This window comes from Propithecus coquereli, unplaced genomic scaffold (genome assembly GCF_000956105.1).
Source record: "Propithecus coquereli isolate 6110/MARCELLA unplaced genomic scaffold, Pcoq_1.0 Scaffold150, whole genome shotgun sequence".
NCBI lineage: Eukaryota > Metazoa > Chordata > Mammalia > Primates > Indriidae > Propithecus > Propithecus coquereli.
Window position 1 is genome coordinate 5,432,233 of NW_012139414.1, and position 23,300 is coordinate 5,455,532.

Genomic DNA, 23,300 nt, shown 5'->3' on the forward strand with positions numbered 1-23,300 from the left:
GCACACCTAGCAGAAAGAGGGCTGGAAAGTGTCATGCAGCCATAATTCATCCTAGGGTTGGGCAAAATGCCACATAGCCAATGTTCTGTTGGCAAAGAAGAAGGTAGGAGAAGAAGAGGAAGGGCTTTTAGGAAGACAGCTAAGAGTGACTGCTATGGAAGGCCTCTAACACAACACCAGTCTAGTAAATCCTGTTTTGCAGGATACAAAACCAGTAAGCAGCTCACCGCTGATGAGATTTATTCCCAAAATAACTTTCAGGTCTGCAGAGGAATGGCTACTTGTATTTCATTTCAGCAAGCCTCCATGGATATGATTTTTCTTTCCACTGGCTTTATTTATAGCCTGAGCTGCAGGGAGCTTGCAGGTAAAGCTCCCTGACACTATCTAGAGCCAGGGCTCTCTGTCTGACCAGTCAACCATGCGTTTTATCCCTCAGCAAAGTTGGGAATAAATAACCACGTCCTCTCCCAGGGATGGACCTGCTAAGGATGCATGGTTGGGTTCCCAGGTGTGCAGCATAGATCACGGAGGAACTGCAGACTGCAGTCTTGGCAGGCTCACTCATTTGGCTCAGGCATTCTGGCTAGGCCCTGCTGGGATGGGGCTCACTGGTGATTTCACCAGATGAGGATTGCCTTATGGTTGTGGGTAGCCTAAGTATTGAGCCTCTTGGTGAGAAGTGAGCTAAGGGTGCTGTTATTGAAGCTGGTGGGAGGCACAGTCAGAGGTTGTGCAGCAATAAAAAAGGTGCTGGCAGGGGGAAAAGCTCCCTTTAATTGGTTCCTATATGACAAACCAATGGGGACATACATTAGGAGAGAACTGAATGCTATGAATTGTAGAAATTGCAATGATGACCTAAGGTCTGAAATAGATTTAATCATTCACCTAGGATGAAAACTCCATGGAAAAGTGTTGTGTGCTCTTCTGGGAGTTGGGGGATTGTAGAATCTTAGCCTCTCCCCTAATCCCTAAGGATTAGGCACAGCCAGAGTATAGTGGCCTCCACCTTTGACCTGGGTTTCCACATTCTTGGTAGCTACCAGCTGCCCTGGCGCATGGATAAGCTGGGATAAACCCCACTCCTGAATGCCACTCTAGGGCCCTCCTGAGCTCAGAGAAGCTCCCCCTTCCCCACCACCCCAAGGATATCTTCCCAGAATTCAGCCAAGAAGGGAGGAAAAGGAAAGGAACAATTTAGAAATAAATATTCCAGAGGCTGCCAGATTGGACGGAAGCAAAGCCAGTGCTCACCTGGTTTCTTCCACCTCTAGGAGACGCCTTCCACTCAACACCTCTTCTGTGTGGTTATGGATTTGGGGCCTAGTTTGCCCTAAATTTATTATCGGACAGTGTACATTTTCAAATAATTGATTCCTCCTAGCAGGATCAGAAAATGCTTCCTTTCTTGAACACCACCTTCTGGCAACTCGGAGGTACCATCTGCACACTAGCGCCTTGGGGAGGGGTCTTGGGAGGGTCTTTAGGGCCATCTAATGAGGTTTGTTTCTTGAGAACTGCTTAGGAGGTCTGGGAGGGACTGGGAGTGAGGGAGCAGCCTGGCAGCTTGGGGCTGTTTAGGAGAATGAAAGGACTCCAGTGTCCCCAGGGAGGGAGAAGACGCCTCCCCAGTGTCTGTTCCCACTGCTGTGCATTTTGATGGTCAATAGAGACAAATTCTCAAGTAATACATAAAAAAGGAAGTCTGCAGGTGCTCCTTGACTTATGACGGGGCTGCATCCTGACAAGCCCATCGCGAGTTGAGAATATTATAGGTTGAAAATGCATTTAATGCACCTAACCTACCAAACATCCTAGGTTAGCCTAGCTCACCTTAAATGTGCTCAGAACACTCACAGTGGCTTACAGTTGGGCAAAATCATTTAACACAAAGCCTATTTTATAATATAGTGTTGAATATCTCATGTAACTTACTTGATACTATACTGAAAGTGAAAACAGAATGGTTGCGTGGATACTTGAAATATGGATCACATTTTCACCATCGTGAAGTGAAAAAAACATAAGTTGAACCGTCGCAAATTAGGGACTGTCTATATAAAAGGTAGTATCCTAAAACGTGGTCAGAAGGTTAAAATATTTCTAAGAACAAGAAAGTAAAAAAGAAAGAGCGTAAAAATGGGGAAATAAAATGTTTACAGGAAATAAACAAAACAAGAAGGCAAAATAATTGATTTTTGATAAAGGAGATGAAAAGCAAAAACTTAAGCATTAAAATTTGAAATATACAAAATAAAAGGAATAAAATTTAAGACAAGTATTAAAAGTAGGTTTGTAAGAGAAGAATACTTTTTGAAAAAATACAATAGGAAGAGTTTTAAAAAATAAATATGTACACTTATGGAAAACAGAGATTGAAGCAGGAAAAAATATTTTTTAACTAAAGTATGAATAATAGAAAAAAAGATTGAATGAGCTGAGGGGATCTGTTTTCTACAGAGCACAGGTTGAGCTGAGATATAACATCATGTGCATTTCTTAGATGAGGCATCTGACATCTGAGAGAGGTGGGTACATTCTGCAGTTACTCACCAGTTCCTGTGTGGGAAAAGCATCAGATGCCACAACTGACAAGGACCTGGTGATCGCTGCATAGCTCACGTTCCATATAGGCTGCCCCTCTCCCTGTCTGCTTCCACCCATTCCTCTAATCTTTACCTGTGTACTTGAATCAAAAGCTTGATGCTAACTCTTGCCTCGATGTCACCAGTATTAAGAAACCCTTGAAAATTTAGCAGAATTGTCCATGATTGCATACTAGTTTCCTCTATCTTCAGTAACAAAATACCACAGACTGTGTGGCTTAAGTAACAGAAATTTTTTTCACAGTTATGGAGGCTGGAAATCCAAGATTAAGGCGCAGGCAGGGCTGGTTTCTCCTGTGGCCTCACTCCTTGGTCGGCAGACGGATGTCACCTTGCTGCCTCTTTGCATGGTCCGTGCTCCGTGTGCGTGCACTCTTGGTGTGGCTTCCTCTTTTCAGGGGTTAGGAATTCAATGTAGGAGTTTCAATAGGACACAGTTCAGCCCCTAACAGATTGCAAGTGTTACTAAGAAGAGTCAGGAGGACTCCCTTTCTCCAACCACCCTTATTCAGTTGCTCCGCCATGTCCTATCAATTCCTTCTTTGTAAGATCTCAGCCTAAGGTTCACTTTCTGCGAGCCCCTTGCACTGACGAGGGGGGTTGCTCTCTCAGCTCACCTACACCTCCCTTGCCGCACTCACCCGGCTGAAAGTAATTACTTGTATAGTTAGGTGTAGAACGTCCATTTTCCCCTGTAGGCTATAAGGGGCAGAAGGCCAGGAATTATGTCGGTTTTATTTGTGGCTAAATCTCAAGGTCTGGTGCACAGCAAGTTCCTAGAAAATCTTCCTTGGCTGAAGGTGTGAACAAATCTCTTCTTTCCTGTTCCACTGGCTGCACCCTTGTTACCTGTCTCCTGACCAGTGTAGCGGCTCCCTTTCCAGCCGTGCTCACTAGTAGAGGGCACAGTGGCTGTGCTGGTGGACTTGGCAGGGGACAGATGCCCCAAAGAGAGAGTTATAGAATCACAACCTAGAGTCCTCAGTCCGTGAGGTGGAGAATCACGAGTTGCTTTTCCACTCGTTGAACTTGGACCCTTGTTTCTTACTGTCTGTCGATGTTATGAACACGAATATTTTTTGTGAGCCCATATTGATCTCTCAGTTCTCTGAATCATCATAAAAATTATTCTCAGAAGCCTTTATTTTTACCACTTAAGCAAGTGGTTGTATCTTGGCTCCCTGTGCAGATTGTAAATTCCAGGAGGACAAGGATGCACCTTCATGATGCTTTTCCCTCCAGGTATCTGAGTGCCAGAAACGATGTTCTTTCAGTAAATTGCAATTTGAAAGAGCAAATGAAAAAGAATAATAATTGAGGAGCAGGGGTTCTGACATGTGGCTGACTGTCCATCGCCACAAAGACGCATTAGCAAACGAACTCTGCTTGTTTCTCTTTAGGAAAGAATAATTATCAAGAATGAGAACAGCCCTGAAAAAGAAAAAAAATTCTTCAATGTATCAGGTGAATATCCTGTAGACGAGACTTTTTGACCTTAAAAAATGGTACGCCACAGCTCAGTAAAAGCTAATTAGAGAAGAGCGCAGCCAGTCTGGAGAGAAAATGTGTATTGACTCAGAGTTTCTCTCTATGAGGGCAATTTGCATAACAATGATTACATATTGGTTTGAGGCAGTTATTGCTCATTGGAGTCCTTCCAGAGTGACTATCCTGGTGAATGCCGAGCCCCCTCGGAAACCTGGTTTTAAAAGGAAATTAAATGTGAAGGGTTGAGTTGCTGCAGTTGTTAGCCTTGGGAGGGGATTAAAGGGGACATTTTTGTCATGCGAGATGTCAGGAAAATTCATGAGGAGCTCACTGGGTTGTCTACTTGGACAAAAACCTTCCCCTAATGGATTTTGAAAAAGATTATTTAATTTGGGCTCACCATTAGCCATTCTAGGCAAGGGAGGGAGGCACGTGCTCCTCTTCTTCCTAAGAGAGGCAGTGAGCTTTCCTATCTTGACAAAATCAGACACAACTGAAATACGTACTTTTTTGTCTGTAACTCATTGCTCTGCAGACAATGGAGTGGACAAGTTATGGCAGTTAATTATTCCCAAAGAACAGAAAATATTTTTGTGTGTTTAATCATGACATAAACCTACTTCTAATTTACTTGTCAATAGTAACTGAATTAGGCATGACAGATATGGCAGTTAGAGAACTGTGCAGCTGAAAGCAAGTAGAATGAGATTTTTGGTAAATGATGGATAGATGGATAGATGAGGAGATAGATTGAGAATTAGAAGTAGCTACATGACCCAGCAGGCAAAGAGGTAATGGTCTTTTCTGTGCTCGACTCAGATGGCTGTGTTAGGACCCAAAAGGGCTGCTCTGAGCTTGGTGGCCATACATTTGAAGTGGAAACAAGAAAGTTGGTAAGGAAGGACAAAGAGGCCTTACTATATTTTTGCTCCATGTTCTATTTTTATTTTATTTTTTCCATCATGTCTTATTGAGATATAATTCACATATCATAAAATTCACCCTAAAAAAGTGTGTAATTCACCACTAATTCTAGACTATTTTCATTCATCATTCTAGAAAGAAACCTTGCACGCTTAGCAGTTACTTTCCATTCCACCCCACCCCTGGAAACCACTAATCTATTTTTAGTCTCTATGGATTTGCCTATTCCAGACATGTCACATGTACGGAATCACATAGTATAGTTGGGTTTTTTGCTTTGGCTTTAATCACTTAGCATACTGATTTCAGAGTGTCTCCATGTTGTGGCACGCATCAGTGCTTCATTTCTTTTTTTGGCCAGATCATACTCTGTTGTCGGGATATACCACATTCTGTTTATCTATTCGGCAGTAGATGGGCATGGGTTCTTTTCGCTTTTTGACTATTATGAATAATGCTGCTGTGAACTATTTGTGTTCAAGTTTTTAACTGAACATATGTTTTCATTTCTCTTGGGTACATACTTAGGAGTGGAATTGCTGTATCATATGGTAGTTCTGTGTTTTACCTTTTGAGGACCTGCCAAACTGTTTTCTAAAATGACTGTGCCATCTTACATTCCCACCAGCAATAAGCAAGACAGCCTTACAGTCTGAGCCCCGACTGTTTGCTAAGTATTGTGCTGTTCTCTAGGTGTGCATTCCGTCATAAGGGCTTATGGTCATTATTCTTCCATTATAGGATAAGAAACTGAGTCTCTTGAGAGTTTAACAGAGAGAGAGAGAGAGAGAGAGAGAGAGAGAGAGAGAGAGAGAGAGAGCGAGCGTGCGCAAGTGCAAGTGTAATCACTGAGATTATTGTTATGTGAACAAGTGTGGGGCCTCTCCTAAGACTGGAACCCTGAGATTCTGCCCCAAGAGTTTTGTGGGCAAAATTTAAGTGTAGCCTCAAGGGCAGGTGGAGAGGGCTGTGGCCCAGCAGAACATGGGGAACCAGCCTGTGTCAAGGAGTACAACAAGCAAGACTGGGCAGAGAGGCTGTGTCCAGCGCAGCAACCAGGAATTTGGCAGGGTACCAGCCTTCCCTTTGTGTCTACAACTGCAAACAGAGCAGGAGCCAAGGGAAGCCAAGGGTTGCATGGGGCCCAGGAGGACACCGTGAACTGGACGAGAGGAAGGACGGAACGGGATGGGCTGGATCCTGACTCCACACACTGGAGCCCCACAGGTGGACTGCAAGTGGAGAGTCCTGTAGACCAGCGGTCCCAACCTTTTTGGCACCAGGGACCCGTTTCATGAAAGACAATTTTTCTGCAGATGGGGGTAGCAGGGTAAGGCAGAGCTTGGGCGGTGATGCGAGCGATGGGGAGCGCCTGCAAATACAGATGAAGCTCCGCTCACTGCTGCTCACCTCCTGCTGTGTGGCCCAGTTCCTAACCACCCAGGGATTGGGGACCACAGCTGTAGAACAGTGGTCTCCAACCTTTTTGGCACCGGGGACCGGTTTCATGGAAGACAATTTTTCCATATACCAGGGGGCAGGGAGGATGGTTTCAGGATGATTCAAATGCATTACATTTATTGTGCAGTCAAATGTCTCTGCTAATGAGAATCTGTATTTGCAGCCACCCCCCAGCACTAGCATCACCACCTCAGCTCCACACAGATCATCAGGCGTTAGAGTCTCATAAGGAGCACGCAGCCTAGATCCCTCGCATGCGCAGTTTAGAGTAGGGTTGATCCATAATTTTGTTTTGTCACTTCTCAGTTATTTGTTGTTCTTGCAATTCCTGATTTTGCTTTGATTACTGTTGTGTTTTTGCAGCAGAGAGGGATGTAAATAAATACATCCCAAGTTAACAGGCTCCTGCAGGCCGTCCAAATGAGCACCACGGAGCCTGGGCAGCCCCTGCCAACCGTCTGGAGGGAGGAAAGGTAGGTGGTGACCCCACACACCTGGGCAGGCCTGCTTGCCCCACACCTCCTGAAGGCTTTGGCTTTGGCCTGGGTTAACAGGCGCACGCTGGGGAGAGCGGCCCTGATGTCAGAAAGAAAAGCGATAGAGGCATTCTTCTCACGTCCATCACTGCCGCTCTCTGGGGATAGAAACTGGCATCTCAGCATTGAGGCTGCATAGAATGCACCTGTTCTGTAGGTTGTGGAGCTCCTAAAGGCTTCCAGAGCTTCTCCCACCAGGAACAAGAAGTTCAGGATTTTTTTCATAGATTATTTCCCCAAGCTCTGGCCATCCAGGTCTTTTTCTCAGAGGTGGGGACAACTGGGACATGGAAGTGTGTGCATTTTCTTTTGGTCTTTTGTATCCATAGCCATTTCCCTTGAGTGAAATATCCAAACTGACCTTCTTGTTCACCTGCATACACCTGCAGCCTCCAGGTTGAGGGGGGCGGGTCTGTTAACTGTGGTGAGGACGGGGCCATGGAATATTTACCTCTAATATGCCTGCTGTTTCTTTTTCTCCTTGGAACTCTAGCAAGGGAAGAAGTCACAGCTGGGAGCAGGCCAGGTGAATGCAGAGGGGTGGACGCTGAGCAATCGGGGCTGGTCAGGTGGTGCGCGGTGCTCCGAGGATCGTGGCAACACGGAGCTCTGGGGAATCAGCTCTTCCAGAGTGTTCCCAGGCAGGACTAGGGCCAGTGTCTAGAAGCTGTAACGATGAGGCAGGCGTTGACTCTATTTAGAGAACATTTAAAATGAGCCCAGGGGAGTGAGCTGCTTTGGAGGATCAAGAGTGAGTTTATACCTCGGCAGGGGTTTGGTCCGAGGCTGGATTCTGTGTTGGTGACAATGTGACAGACGTACACTGAGTCCCAGAAGGACTGGGGTCACCCTGGCTGACCCCGACAGGCTGGGTTTTTGTGTACTTGGTCATATTATATTTATCCAGGGGGTTATTTTGGATCTGCTAAATTTACCAATTCTCTAAGCAGTTGGATTTTACCACTTGTAAATCTGGTGGATACATCCTAAGCTAGTGTCTCTTTAGTGCTAAATCTGGGACCAGACAGATAAAGAATTTTGCTTCTTCCTTTCTTACTTCGGGTGTTCAGTGATGCTACAGTGCTCCGAGATTTTAATCAGATATCGGGAACTCACTTCCCATCAGTATGGGTCCCACAGAATCACAAAACCTTGCTAACGAGGGCCTTTGGAAATCTATTGATTTTGGAGACACAGTCACTTGAGTCCACATTCTTGGTTTACAGAGGAGTGTGTTTGCGTCTTCACTTGTCACACGTTCTCACACTGGAGCTGCAGAGAGCAGCATGGATTCTGAGAGCCACAAGGGGTGCTAGATCATCTCCGGTTCATGTCTCCATTACACAGGCGTGAGCTTTGTCCAAGGAAGGGGTTTGTGCAAGGCCATCCGGCTGGCCAGGGTCAACCAGGCCCAACCAGGCCCGAGGATCTAGGTTTCTGGACTTTTCCATTTTATGCTGATGTCTGAACACATCCTGAGCTTGCCGAGATTTTTTCTTTCCCTTTTTTCCTGTCATGGTAATTGTTTTTCCAGCATGCTCACTAGAATGGTTCCACATTTCCTTGCCCTTTGACAGAAGATGCCTTGGAAAAGTGGCCTGCACCTGTTGCCTTCTCTTCTTCGCCTCCTGTCCTCTCTCGAACCTCCTTTTCTCAGGCTCCGGTTCCCTGGAAGTGGTCCTGTGATGTCACCGGTGCCCTGGCATCACCAGGTCCGGTGGGCAGTTGTGGACTCATCATTTCCAGGTTTTCCTTCTACATTCCTCCCGGTTTTCTTTATTTGCCTTTCTTTTCTCTGTCCCCGAGTTGTTCGACTGCCCAGGGCTCAATATTCAGTCTTTCTTTTTCTTTGTGTAGCTCTACTGCCCAGGCATTTTCCTGAAGGAACTTGTCTTTAAGTTCCATTTAGCCACTGGTGAGTCTCAACTTTGTATCTCTAAACCCGCCCTCTTTCCGGAACTTCCATCATACTCACTTGGCAGCCACATCTGGTTATCTAATGGCCATCGCCGATTTAATACGTCCCAGCCGAGCTCCTGATTCTGTGTTATGCTCCCTCGTACCCAAAATCTTTTCTTCCCTTTTCTCTGTGTCCGTCAATAGCACCAACATGCCACATTCTTTGTTGCTCAGGCCAAAAACGTGCGCGTGAGTTGTTCTTCAATCTTTGCTTACTCTCGTGTCTTTGGACGAGCTGAAGTCTGGCTGTCCAGGGTGGAGTTCTAAGCCACAGATTGGATCTGACTGCTCCCTGTTTCTCTTGTGCTCCGTGGACCAGCGGGCCTCCCAAAGCAAGGTTCTGATATGTCAGGAGAAGGAGGCTGAAACCAACAATACAAGCACATTTCAAGCCTCTGCTTGTGTCACATCCCCTGGTATCTTGTTGGCCAGACCAAGTCTCATGGCCAAGCCCAAAGTCAAGGGGTGGGGATGTGCACTCAGTCCAGCAAAAAAATGACCAAGCCCAGCATTAATGGTGTGGGGTGTACACTCCTCCCATGGATTTAGAGGGTGGAGAGTATATTTGCCGAACAAAAATCTAATGTTCTACCTCAGAGATGTTCTTACTACAGGAAGAAATTTACTTGTAAGTAAATGGGATCTTGCCAACAGGGGCTTTTTATGAGGAATTGGATGTGTGTTTTTAAAAATGTGTGGTGTTTCAGAATGCTTCTTTTGGAATAGATATTTTGTTGTTTCCAGGTTCTATCAATTAATTAGGGATGGTGATGGTGGTGGAGGGGTGTTTTTGTGTGATACGGGTGATTTTAGGGGGTGAGGGAGGTAGCAACATTTTGCTAGGGTGCTTCATTTTAGTTTTGCATTACTCTTTCTTATCCCTCTTCTGATTTCATAATTTACTCTCTATGGTATGACCAGAATTGTTGTCATTCAAAATTTGTGGATCTACACATAGGATATTATAAATGTATATACTTTTTGCAGAATTGTTATATAATACTAACCTTCACTGTCCCACACTCTTCCTCCTCTTTAACTCCTCTCATTAGGAATAAAATCGTAAAAGGAGCACTTGGGGCATGTGGCAGGGAGGAGAGAGAATTTCCTCTGAGAGCTGTTGGGACTGGCCAGTGCCAGGTGAATGCAGCAAGTGGCTGGGTCTGCAGTGTCCTGTGCGTGTCTGATGCCAGCAGATTTCTTAGTTCATGGTGGGGGCTTCAATTCAGTCTATTTCCCACCCATCCCTAGATCAGCATTTTTTTCTCCTTGTGTAGTTTTATAAGTGACGTGAGGCTAAGTGACACAATTAACCTGTGCAGTGAGCGCCATTCATCCATCTGCTCTGAGCGGTCCCGATGGTTGCCAAACTCTCCTTTATTTTGTTAGAAATATTCTTTTCACCTACATACTTGGGCACATCAGCAGCCAGAGCTGGTCTAAGCCAGAGACATATGTTTATCACCTCCACGCACAGGGGGATGTTTGTGCCAATGTTTGTCTGGCACCGAGAGTGAGATTCAGGTCTTTTCAATCCTCTTCATCATAGCGGCATGAAATCTGAGAGTGCATTTCCTCAAGGGACACTCAGTAGCCTGAAATACAAAGATCTGGCTTCTAGATTGACCACTAACTATCCTCAGTGACCTTAGAAACGTTCTTCAACCCTGTTGGGCTAAGTTTCCTTATGCTGAACGTGGACAGGGCAATTCTGAGGATAAAATTGAATAATCTTTATGGAAAGATTCTAGGAAGTATAAAGTTCATAATACATGTAAGGCATGTCATTTTGAATAAAATTTCAGTTTGAAAATTTATGGACAGTTTGTTCCAAAGGCACTTCAAGCATATAACAATGATTCATATCTCCTGGAACTGCAAATACTGCATGAACAGTTCGGTTAATGGGCAAAAATGTATCTCCAGTATTGTGGGCTCTGGGGAGAGCACAAACCCAGAGACCTGTTAGTCATCGTTTTGTCTTCTAGGACAGAAACCAACAGTGGATAACCGTGTGTTATAAACCAAATTGTGTCCCCCTCCAAATTCATATGTTGAAGCCCTAACCCTCAGAATGATGGTATTTAGAGGTGGGACCTTTGGGAGGTAATTAGGGTTAGCTGAGGTCATGAAGGTGGCACTTTCATGATGGGACTTGTGCCCTTATAAGAGAAGCAAGAGACACAAAAGACCTTCCTTTCCTCACCATGAGGATACAGCAGGAAGGTGGCCATCTGCAAGCCAGGAAGAGAGCGCTAACCACAAACCAAATCTGTGGCACCTGGATCTTGGACTTCTGAGCCTCCAGAACTGTGAGAAATAAAAGTCTGTTGTTTAAGCCTGTGGTCCCTAGCCCCTGGGCCATGGACTGGTACCGGTCTGAGGCCTGTTAGATACCAGGCCGCACAGCAGGAGGTGAGCAACGGGCAAGCGAGCAAAGCGTCATCTGTATTTACAGCCACTCCCCATCGCTGGCATCAGTGCATAAGCCCCACCTCCTGTCAGATCAGCTGCAGCGTTAGATTCTCATAGGAGTGCAAACACTACTGTAAATTGCACATGGAGGGATCCAGGTTGCAACCCAGGTTGCACGCTCCTTATGAGACTCTAATGCCTGGTGATCTGAGGCGGAGCTGAGGCAGTGATGCTAGTGCTGGGGAGCGGCTGCAAATACAGATTCTCATTAACAGAGGGGTTTGACTGCACCCTAAATGTAATGAGCTTGAATCATCCCGAAACCCTCCCCGCTACCCCGCAGTCCGTGGAAAAATTGTCTTCCATGAAACCTGTCTCTGGTGCCAAAAGATTGGGGACTGCGATTTCAGCAACCCAGTCTATGATATTTTATTGTAGCAGCCTGAGCTAACTAAGATAATGGAGAAAGTTTGAAAACATGATCATAGTAAGATGCTTGAAGGACTGGATATGTTTAGCCTAGAAAAAAGAAGATATAAGAATAGGTTGTGATAAAGTCTTGATATGTCTGAAAATTACATGAAAGTCTAATTATTTGCATGACAGATATAAAGGAAAAAAGTAAGAATACCGGGCGGAAGAAACCAAGGTACACATTTTTGAAATTTTATCTATTTGAGCTGTGAACCAGGAATACACTGTGGTGCAAGGAGGTGAGCCCTTTATTCCTGAGAGAATATAGTACAAACTGGGTGGTCGTCTCTGGAAGTTCTGCACCTGATGGGATGTGGGGCTGACTGATCTCTCCTTCCTTCCAACTTGAGATTCTATGTTGGACACAGGTGTTACTATTGTCCTTATCCTTGGGAAACATTTTACTCAGTTCTCTTCCAGCAAGCAGCAACTGACACAGTTGAACTCTTATGACTTCATTCAAGATATTAATAACCTTTGGATATCATGTCTGGGAAGCACTGAAAATTCAGGAAAGAAAATGTCAAAATCATCATAATAATGCAGATGTCAACAAATATCAAGATCATTATATTAATATACGAACTGAGGAATCAATAATGATTTGACATAAGTTCATGAAACAGTGTTTACCGATTTTTGACATGTCACCAGGAGATTTCTGTGTCAACACTAGAACATGATGATGTATTTGGCCAGCGTATCTTATAATAATCCACTCATTCACTTTTTCACTCATTTATTCACTCACTTTGCTCATGCATCCATTCATTCATGTGCACAACATTTATGAGTTGCTTGCTATGTGCCAGGCCACTTGTAAGACACAGAGATATCTTCCTGTTCTCAAGAGACCCGTGCTTGTGGGAGTGACCAGTCAAGGGCACATAGACTATGATGGCAGCAGTGCTGTGGCTGAGATTTTTACCAAGGAGCAGGTTTATGGGTTGGGTAGGGTCCTGAAAGGATTTTCAGGGTTCTGTTGAGTAGCAGAGATGACTGGCAGAGGCACTGAGGGGTGGCAACTTTTTAGAAGTATCAGAAGAAGGTTGGGATGCCCAAAACAAAGGATGCAGCAGAGGAGAGTCAGGGAGTCCGCTAATGAGTAGATTTGTATGTGACGTGCAAACTTCTGGATTATTTTCCATAGGCAGCAGGAAGGCACTAATGAATTTTAACCAAGCAGTGATCAGATTTGCATGTTGGAAAGCTCCCTCTGAAGATGGTGTTAGGAGTTGACTGCAAAAACTCAAGCAAACGATGACTTCCGCGTGCATCTGGGTGATGGCAGAAGTGGTGGAGAGGAGGGAACAGGCTCAAGAGATATGTGAGAGCCAACAGCAAGAGTCACTGAGTAACGAATTTAACAATATTACATATGTATACATGTATATGTGAATTAAGTGAAATTTAAAATATATATATTTAACACACATATTCAGCATGGGTACCAATGTTTAGCATAAGTTTGTGTATACATAATGAAAGTGATAATTATAGTGCTTTGTATCTAATAAGCATTTGTCAGTTGAACTAATTATCAATAATAATTATATCCAACATGGTGCTATCTTCCCTTTTGGCAATATTTCCTGACTAGATCTTCTGTTCCACTCACCGGCTTGTCATTTCCTTTTCTGTTATCTCACCATCTTAATTATTAGAGCTTTCCAATATGTGCTAATGGCTGGAAGGTAAGCTCCATTTGCCAGGTATCCTCCCTGTTTACCTTTGTTATCCTGCCGGCTTCTGAAAGGGGGCTCCTCACCCTCCCAGGAGTACATGGAAATTGGCCAGGAATGAACCTGGAATATTGCTCACTATTAAGTTTATGGCTGTGACTTCCTGATTGTCTATAAGTTTTATCAACTTCCAAATGCTTTAACATAGTGTGGGATCTCCCTGGGACTCCCTGCACAAACCCCCGACCACATGCCGGCCCCGCTGAAGACAGGTCACGTGATGTGCCTGGCTCTTTGCACGTGTGTGCGCATGCGCGTGTGCGAGAGTTTTCACCATATTGGGCGGTGGCTGCCAAGATGACGAGGAGCTCTCTGAGCTGACAAGGCGCCAGATTGCATTTTGCTGCAGTCTCCATCTATTCTAGAGTCTGTGCGTATGTTGTGAGCACCATCTCTATTTCTGAAAGAATAATGCTGGTTATCTGTAAGCTCATAAGTTTAAGCTGAAACTCCGGAGAAAATTATGTCTTTATTTGTGTGGAGGGAGGTGGGAAAGAAGCGCAGGGCTGATTTACAGCCTTGGTTCTTTGTTTTACAGCCACCACGGAGCCTTTGTAGCTTGGGCCGAACTTAGCGCAGACATGGCAGAGTGATGGACTCTTGCCGAGTGGTTATCAACCACGTGACCCTCATAGGATCTCTGGGCCCCCACCTGCCATAGAGCTGCTCTGTCATCTGCACGAAATGCCATGCGAAAATATTCATTGACTCAATTGCCCTAGAAAGGAATTGCTAACATTTCAAAAGTGGAGGTTATTTTTTTAATTACTTATTTGGAAAACTGGATGACTATCTGAGAAAAGAAATATTTTAGAGCCTTACCTCCCAGCATATATGTAAAATTTCTTCCCAGTCTTCATGCCACTTTAATGATTGCTTAATTTTCTCACTTAATATGGGATAGGGCAGCACCTCTCATTTCTCTTCTTTTTAAAAGATGTCTAAGCTTTCTCACCTCTGTGCACTTCTGGGTGAATTTTAGAACCTTTTGTTATGTTCCAGAAAAAAGAAAATCCCATTTGGAAGTACGTTAAACCTGTACGTTAAAAAAGGAGATATCATACCTTTCTAACGTTCCATCTTCCAATTCAAAAGCATGTCTCCCTCTACTAACTTATGTATGTCTTATTTTATTGTGTTTAGTAAAATTTTCTAATCTTCTTCATATTGGTTAAAGTTATTGCTAGGTGTACTGCAATATTTGCTGCTTTTACTAATAGATTTTTTTATATTGTATATTCTGGTTGGTTATTGCCGGAGTAAAAATCACTGTTACTACAAGCTGTCTGCTCGCTCCGGTGCAGGCATCTTCCCTAAGCGGTAGCTGCACATCCTGCCTCATCTCCTTACCACCCTGGAAACACTAACTTCACTGACATGGCTGTCTCACAGGTCACCAGTGCCTCTTGCTGCCACATCAAATGGCTTTGTCAGGTTTGGGTTCCCTGTGGCGTTCATCAGTATAGATTCTCTTCTTCTTTATGAATATAAATATACTAAAATATTTAGTCTTCACCCTCTTCTCTTTGCCTGTTAGATAATTTTCTCATGAATATTTAATTTTTTCCTTATATTTTATTTTATTTCTTTAAATTTTTTTTCACTTTTTGGAGACACAGTTTTGCTCTGTCACTCAGTCTGGAGTGCAGTGGCCCAATCATAGCTGACCGCAGCCTTCAACTCCTGGGCTCAAGCAATCCTCCTGCCTCAGCCTCCTAAATGGCTGGGACTACAGCCATGCGTCACCACACCCGGCTAATTGTTTAAATATTTTGTGGAAATGGGTTCTTTCTGTGTTTTCCAGGCTGGCCTCAAACTCCTGGCCTCAAGCGATCCTCTTGCCTTGGCCTCCCAAAGTGCAGGGATTGGAGGTGTCAGCCACAGTTCCTGGCCTAATTTTGTTTCTTAGAGTCAGCTATTCAGTTTGTAATAGATAGCTCCAAGTTGAATCTCCAGGTCTAATCTCTATTCATCCATCTACTCAACACTTCTTAAGAACTTCCTGTGTGTCAGGCACTGGGGGTGACCACATCCCTGCTGTTTAGGAGAGTGCCTAGACATGGGACCATGGGAGAAGCTTCCAGTGGTGATAGGCAAGATGCTGTATCTGGGAGGATTCTGGCAGGAAACAGATGACATGTTTAGAAGAGGTGCCTGAAGAGAGGTTACCAAAATATTTACAAAGGTTTGGGCAGAGTTAAGGGAAATCAACAAGGAATGACAAGGGCTGGTGCATTACCCTAGGGCTAGCAACGGAGGAGGAAGCAATTGCCCCCTGAAGGCCTGCAGGGGCAAGAGAAGGGAGTGGTTAACAGAATGCAAGGATAGCTGGAACCTGGGAGAGGAACGTCTGGTAACATCCGGGGCCTAGAGGAAGGGAGCCTCTACTAGACCACAAACCAGTAGGGAGGGAGGCGGAGGAACGAACACCCAACTTCTCTCTCTTTCCATTTGTCTCCTTATGGTGCTTCCTGTTGGTTGAACCCAACCCAAAGACACAGGGAACCACATAGGCCCCCTTCATAGGGTATGCAGCAAGGACAAAAGGGATGGAGCGTAGATCTGGAGAGAAAAATGAAGAATATTCAACATAGGTGCTATGAGATGACTGACTTCAGTGTGTTCTTTCTCCCTTTAAGCTCCAGCTTCTTATCCAGTAGTGCCACTTGGCTTTGCCATCTCCAGCTAAAGTAACTCAGGAAGCAGAGCCTGAAGGAGAAGGAGGGACTGATCAGTGCTCCCAGACCTGGGGCCGAGCAGCCACCCCATTCTCTCCTTCTTTCCCTCTTTGCTGCTGCGTCTTCCCTGCCTACAAGCTCACATCAGTCTGCAAAGGCTACAGCTGCTTCTGGCCAAAGTGCCAAGGACACTTTCAGAAAAGAAGGTTTCCTGGGTGCCTGGAGTCATTCCCACTTGCCCCAGTGGCATCCTTTCCCGGCAAGACTGGCTTGAGCTTTGTGGGTGGATTTGAACTCTTACTTATCTTTGCCAAAAGTTTCTGGGGCCTGCTAAGTAAGCACATTAAAATGCCAGGGAAAATGTTTGGTGCTCTATTGAACCTTTCTGGCAGATTAAATTGGGGGGAAAATGGAAGCACATGGACCACAAAATATATAATTCATAGTTGTCACATCATACTGTGAGAAATGATCTTTTTTGAGGCTGCTAAGTGTGTGCCTTTCGTAATGGAAGAAATAATGCCGTAGAAAGAGAAAATAATCTCATTGGGGACCATCGTTCCCTGTGTGTCTTCGGTGGGATTAGCATGCATTCCTAGTCTTAATTTCTGTGCTATTTTGTAGTAAATTCCGCCCTGGCCCCTCTGCCTGCGTTGGAAACGCAGCCACAGGAGTGTGCTGGGCGAACACAGCTGAAATGCATTGTAGCTCAGAGTTGGAATTTAATGACTTGGATTGGAAGCTATCTATTTAGACCGAACAAAAGAAATACTGTATCGTCAAGTGAAGAAAAAGACATACTAACCAGACCATGGAGATGAAGTAGTAAAGAGAGTCAGATGTTTTCCACTGGAGCTGCTGAGTTAAGTCAAAGGTCAGTTCTGCCCCATTGTGATAGAATCTCCTTCCTTGGCCATGGGGCTGTGCTGGCCAGAGGGCCACAGAGGCTGAGTTGTGGCTGGTGAGGAAGAGTAAGCAAGTACTGGGGAGGGAAAAGGGAAAACCCAGGGTGAATGGGTAAAAGCACAGAGAATAAAGGGAAGAAAACACGGTTAGTCGTCCCGTTATCTTCTTTTTATGATGCAGTATTGCGTATGTCATACGTATACAGCAGGTTGTAAGCTGCGTCCGCCTCCCAGCTTTGCAGTGGAGCAGGACCAACACCGTGGAGGTACTTTTGTGTCCCTCTCCAGTCATAACCCACTCTCTCTGTTGCTGGCCTTTGTAGTGTCTCTACGTAAGTTTATATTGCTTTACGTCGAGTCTATGAGACTCACTGATTTGGTACGTGTATCTGCAGTCCATTTTCATTGCTGGGCGGTATTTCTTCTTATGAGTACACTGCCATTTATTTGCAATTATTCATTATGTTTGTGATGCTGGGTGCTTCCTTTCTACCAAATTTCCTGGCTAGAGTGGTTTAAAACCCAGAGTAGGGGAAAGACGTGTGTGTGCGTGTGCGCATGTGCTGCGGGTTGGGAGGAATATCTTACTCTGTCTCCATCTTTTTCGGATGGTCGAATAATTAGTCCTTCTGAGCCTCCATTTCTTCATCTCTGAAGTAAGTGGTCCTGGCAATATATAACCTGCCTGTCTAATAGAAAAAAACGGATACAAAAACATTTTTTAAAATGTAAAGCCTAAACAATGATTTTTGATGGGCAGAGAGTAGACAAATGGCTTTATACAGACAAACAGGAAGCTTAACCACTCGCTTCTTATTAAGATGTTTCTCCTTAAGTCTCAGTTCCTCCAAATCTTGAGCTTCAAATGTAGTGTAGGCGAGAGAGTGTGCATGCAGAGCAGAGAAGAAACAAGTTTTGGAGCATGCGGTTTCTCCTCAAGGTACACTGGAAATGTACAAGAGGGAGGGCGGTCAGAAGACACTTCCTAAGCATCATCTGTCCCTCTTCTTGCCACCCTGACACCCTCTGGGCCCTCTGTCGTGGCTCTGGCCCCCTGTGTGCTGAGGGCTCCCAGGTTTGTAATCTCAGGCCTTCCTCTGCTGTCTACGTTTCCCTTCTTGTGTGTTTCAGCTCCCTGCTGGACATCTGACCCTGTCTGGGTGTCCCATGGATGCCTCATAACCACATGTAGATAGCAGAACTCATCATCTTCTCACACTTCCCTCTGTGTGCCCTGTCTCACTCACCCTGGAAACCTCAGTCTGGCTCAGTCCTTCTTTCTCTCTTGCCCTTAGCACTTGTCTGTCTGCTGCCCTGTCATGGGATCTTTCAGTCATCTCTCAAACCTCTCCTCTTCTTTTGATCACTACGACCACTGCCTTAAAATGAGGCCCCCATCACCTCTGGCACAGGCTGCTGCAGGAGCCTGGCTTCACCCTCCCTCACTGGCCTCGGAACCCACGTGCTTAGACTCAGTGCTCTCTTTTGTAAAATAGAGATGGTGATAATACTTTCCTTATGAGCTTGTCAGGAGATTAGATGAAACGATAGCAGAATAAACCTAAAACAGCAGAGTGTCCGGCACACGAGATGCTCAATAGATGGTAGCTGTCTTCACAGTTGGTGCCTGGGGGCTGTCCTTGTGCTGTTACAGACCACACTTCAGATCTTGTTACTTTCCTTTTCCACACCTCTCCTTGTCACTCACAGGTAAAAATCTGTATACCCAAGGGACCCGAGATTGCATAATGGCTTTTGTGGGGCCTAGGCACTTTGGCCTTCATGGGCTCCTTCCTCCATAAAAGAATGCTATTAAAATTATATTTTGTGACTGTGGTTCTATTATTGTCTCAAGTGCTCCTTTGAAGAGCTTGTAATCAAAAGTGACAAAACCGATCTCCAGAGGTAGTGTAAACTTGAACTACAGACATGGGTGGGCTCAGGTTCTGGTTAAGATTTCTTTTTTTCTCCCACTCTGAGCCCAGTCATAGACCATCTTCTTGATTGTTTCATTATGCTGTGCCTTGGGTTTAAAAACAAAAACAAAAACAGCCAATGTTTCTTTCAGGACATACTCTTCAAGATACCAAAGTTTTTGCAGATATTTCAGTTTCAGTTATATTTCTCAAGAGAACCCAAAGTTTCAAATCCTGTGCGTGATCGAGCTTTAAAACTGCAACCTTTAGTTACTGAGCCATCCAGCCTCTTCCTCTCTGAGAGCAGACATGGTCTCTACTCTGATTTTAACTTGCCACAAGGAGTTTCTCTTTCTTGCAAACTCAACTCTACATTTTAAATATTTTAAAATTATTTTATTGAGTATTCCTAGGTGTGTTACTGAAATTTTTCATGATGTTTAGTGCTGCATCTTGCTAGAGACAGAATTGTCTAGCATAAGTGGTTTTATTTTTACTTTATTGAGATATTTTATGCATTCCGTATCATTCACCTGTGTAAAAGTGTACAATCCAGTGGTTTTTAGTATGTTCACAAAGTTGTGCAACAATCACTTCAATCTAACCGTATAATGTTTCCATTGTCCCAAAAACAAACCCCATGCACATGAATAGTCACTCCCTCTCTCCTCCCCAAGTCCCCCTGGCCCTAAGCAACCACAAGTCTACTTTATGGCTCTATAGATTTGTCTATTCTGTACATTTCATATAAATAGAATCATACATTGTGTGGTCTTGGGGACTAACTTTGTTTACTTGGCATAATGTTTTCCAGGTTCACCCATGTTGTAGCATGTGTCACTGCTTCTTTCTGTTTTATTGCCAAATATCCATTGCATGGATGTACTGTGTTTTGTCCGTTCATCAGTTGATGGTCATTTAGCTAATGTGAACGCTTGTGTACTGGTTTTTGTGTGAACATACGCTATCATTCCTCTTGCGTGTATACCTAAGAATGGAATTACTGGGGTGTATGGTAATGATATTTAGTATTTTGAAGAATGGCCAGCCTGTTTTCCAAAGTGGCTGCACCATTTTACATTCCCACTAGTAATGTTCTACTACTAGTGATTTTAAGGCCAAGCACAGGTGTTTGTCCTTGTAGATTTTTGAGCATGGTAAAGGTGATGTCATTAGAGTATTTGTTACACATTGATGTGGAATGATAGATCAAAGACAAGGAAGCAGATAGGAAGTGTTGGAGTAACCTAATTCTCAGCTGATAGGATCTCTATGGAGATGGTGACAGGGAGAAAAGATGTTAAGACTCCTGATGAGTAGAAGTGATTCTCAGGCAGAAAAAATGATGTTCTTCTGATACCAACTGAGTGGCTTGCTCAACCTTTGCTTTTGACCTTGATATTTCAGCAAATAAATTTCTGTTTTCAGAGACGCAGGAGAGAGAATACAAGCCTTGCCTTTATGTGATGGAGAACCAGCCTGTGACCGGAGCAGATTTGCTGGCCTTTGACTCAGCTAGGGATGCCTTCTCGGGAGGATTAGATCCTTCTAGACTCTCTAGGCTGCCCACCATGAAAGGCCAGGGAGCAGGTCCATATTCTTCTTGTCGGTAGCAGCAGTGAAATGCTGGAGATTGGCTATCTAGCACTTATATGGATAAAGTGTGTGTGTAGGAGTGTGTGTGTGTGTGTGTGTGTATGTGTGTCCCTGTGTACATGAGCGTGTGTGTACTGAGTAGCTTGAGCATCTGAAATGGCAACAGGGAGTGAGAGCCCTTAACAACAGAAGTTTTCTAGCTAAGTAGTAAAACCTCCCGTAACTCTAGGATTTAAAAACTGCCTATCAAGCTGTTTATCCTATAATGGAATAATAGGTGTAAAGCTGCCACCATCCTGGGAACTTGCAATTGCTCAGTGAGGCTCGTTACAGAGGCCTCCTACTCTGCTTGGCACAGTTATCACCCTTGTGTGTTTTTTTTCCCTCTGTGACTTATTCTCAAATATTTTATACTTCCTTTTGCCATTTAGACGAAATTTAAATAAAACCTCTAGGTAAAGAGCTGCCTTAGACTGTCACACCCTTTAAATTAGGGATGAAAATCCATCTGTGTGTCCTCCTCTGTTCCAATGAAGCCAGACGCCTGCAGCTGGGCAGTGAGCCGTCTCTGGCTGTGTTTATTCTGTGCTGCACCAGGTTCCTCCTGGCGCCTCTAACCTTGGCCGTGATTGCCCCACGGAGAAAGGAAAACAGGTGTGAATAATGGCTCCATTCCTGTCCCATGTCGTGCGTCCTCTTTAGTTCTCATTTCTCCCAGTTTGGGTGGTCTCTCCCTTTCGTAGATCCCCAGCTCCCAAAAGGAGGGAGGCGGAGAACCCTAATTATTGGTAACCAGACTTTAACTCCCAGATTTACAGTTGCCTGGACCTTCCTCTGCATAGAAATGTCTGCAGGGCATACACCTGGCATGGATAAGTTCAGGACATAATCTTTTTTCTGTGACAGGTAATGTTAAAATTCCCATTGAAGCTGTATCTGAGATGGTATGGGGGCTTACAAATCATTCTTTTTCTCCCTCTTTTTCTAGGCTTATCCAAGTCCCTTGGGCTCATTGAAGGCTATGGCGGGCGGGGCAAAGGGGGCCTTCCAGCTACCCTTTCCCCTGCCGAAGAAGAGAAAGCCAAGGGGCCGCATGAGAAGTACGGCTACAATTCCTACCTCAGTGAAAAAATTTCACTGGATCGTTCCATTCCGGATTATCGTCCTACCAAGTAAGTTCTGATTCAATCATTCCAAGGAGCTTGCTTGAGGGTGCATGGGTATAGACCCTGAGTCTGTGATGTTTTCTTGTGTTATTTTTAACTTTTTGGGGAGTTCTTAATCTTGGTATCCTCTTCAATCAATAAAGTACTACTATTGTTTATGAAATATTAGCTAAATTAAAAAGTTACATTGTTATAAAAGTGATTCAGAAACATATGGAAAGATTCTTAATACAAAAAGTTTTAAATCAAAAAAAATCACCATGGTCTCATTACTTGGGGACAGCAGCTGTTAAAGTTTTAGTATATTGTCTTTGAGTCTATTTTCTATTCATATGATGGGCATATGATATATTGTTTTTGTCATTTTTTCATTTAACATTAAATCATGAGCATTTTCTGATGTTATCGATTATGACCATTATTTCCATTGTTGGAAATTTAGATTATTCTCAAGTTTTCATTATTATATATAACATTCTGTTGAATATTTTCTCATTCACATCTTTGTATGTATTGATATGATATTTACTTTCTTAATAGACCCTTCTAACGGTATAATACTTAGATCACACTGTAGGAATATTTTTGGAGGCTCTTGATACATATTGTACTATTTTTCTCCAGAAAATTTATAGTCATTCTATTCTTCTTAGGATTTTACCAGACTCTCCCAGTACTGGGTCCTAGCATGTAAAAAATGCTTTGCCAAGTTGATAGGTGAGAAATTACCTCCTGTTATTGTTTCAGCTTATACTTTTTTGTATTGGTTGCAACATAGTTGGCTTATGAGAGGTCTTTGTTCTGTACTGTCAGATTTAAGAATTATTTATTTTCTGCTTGTAAAAGAGAGAAAAGAGGTTGCACACAGAATCGAGTGTAAAAAGCCCCTGTTTTCCAGGCAGGACTCCACCTTGGCTTCGCAAACAGATTGTCCGTTTTCTAATAGAGTTGCAGTGTCTCTCTTTTTCTATTTAGATTGTGCCCTGGGTTGGAGTAAAATATTTCTTTATCAAATGGATTTTGTACAAATCAGTTAAGTGTCTTGGTTACTGAGAAAAATATATATATAGATTCAAGATTTAAAACATTATCTTAAATGGATTTAAAATTGCGGCATTAGTTGAGAAACCTGTGAAATCTCTCCCTCTCTCTGCCTAATAAGCATATATTTATTTTGAATCACTAGGAAAATATATGTCCCCCCAGTTGGAAGCTATTTTGTGTCCCTGGACTTGGGCTGTCAAAAACATCTGGCTGTTTTCATTTCCTGGTGCTCTCCGATTAGCCTTTCTTATTTGGACGTTGGCAAATAAACATGGCTATATTTTTGTACTCTAATGAGAATGAAAATGCTTCCAACATGGTATTTTCTGGAAGTGGGCCAGTTGAACAAATACTAGTGAGCACCTATTATGGGCTAGATGGTTTTCC

At 43.9% G+C, this 23,300-nt stretch overlaps 1 protein-coding gene across 1 annotated transcript in view; it reads left to right on the forward strand.

Annotated features, from left to right (window-relative positions):
• WBSCR17 (Williams-Beuren syndrome chromosome region 17) overlaps window positions 1-23,300 on the forward strand; it is a 404,099-nt gene that overhangs the window by 115,636 nt on the left and 265,163 nt on the right. The window contains exon 2 of the mRNA XM_012640253.1: window positions 21,692-21,875. Coding sequence (XP_012495707.1) covers window positions 21,692-21,875 — 184 coding nt within the window. The remainder of the gene's footprint in view (window positions 1-21,691; window positions 21,876-23,300) is intronic.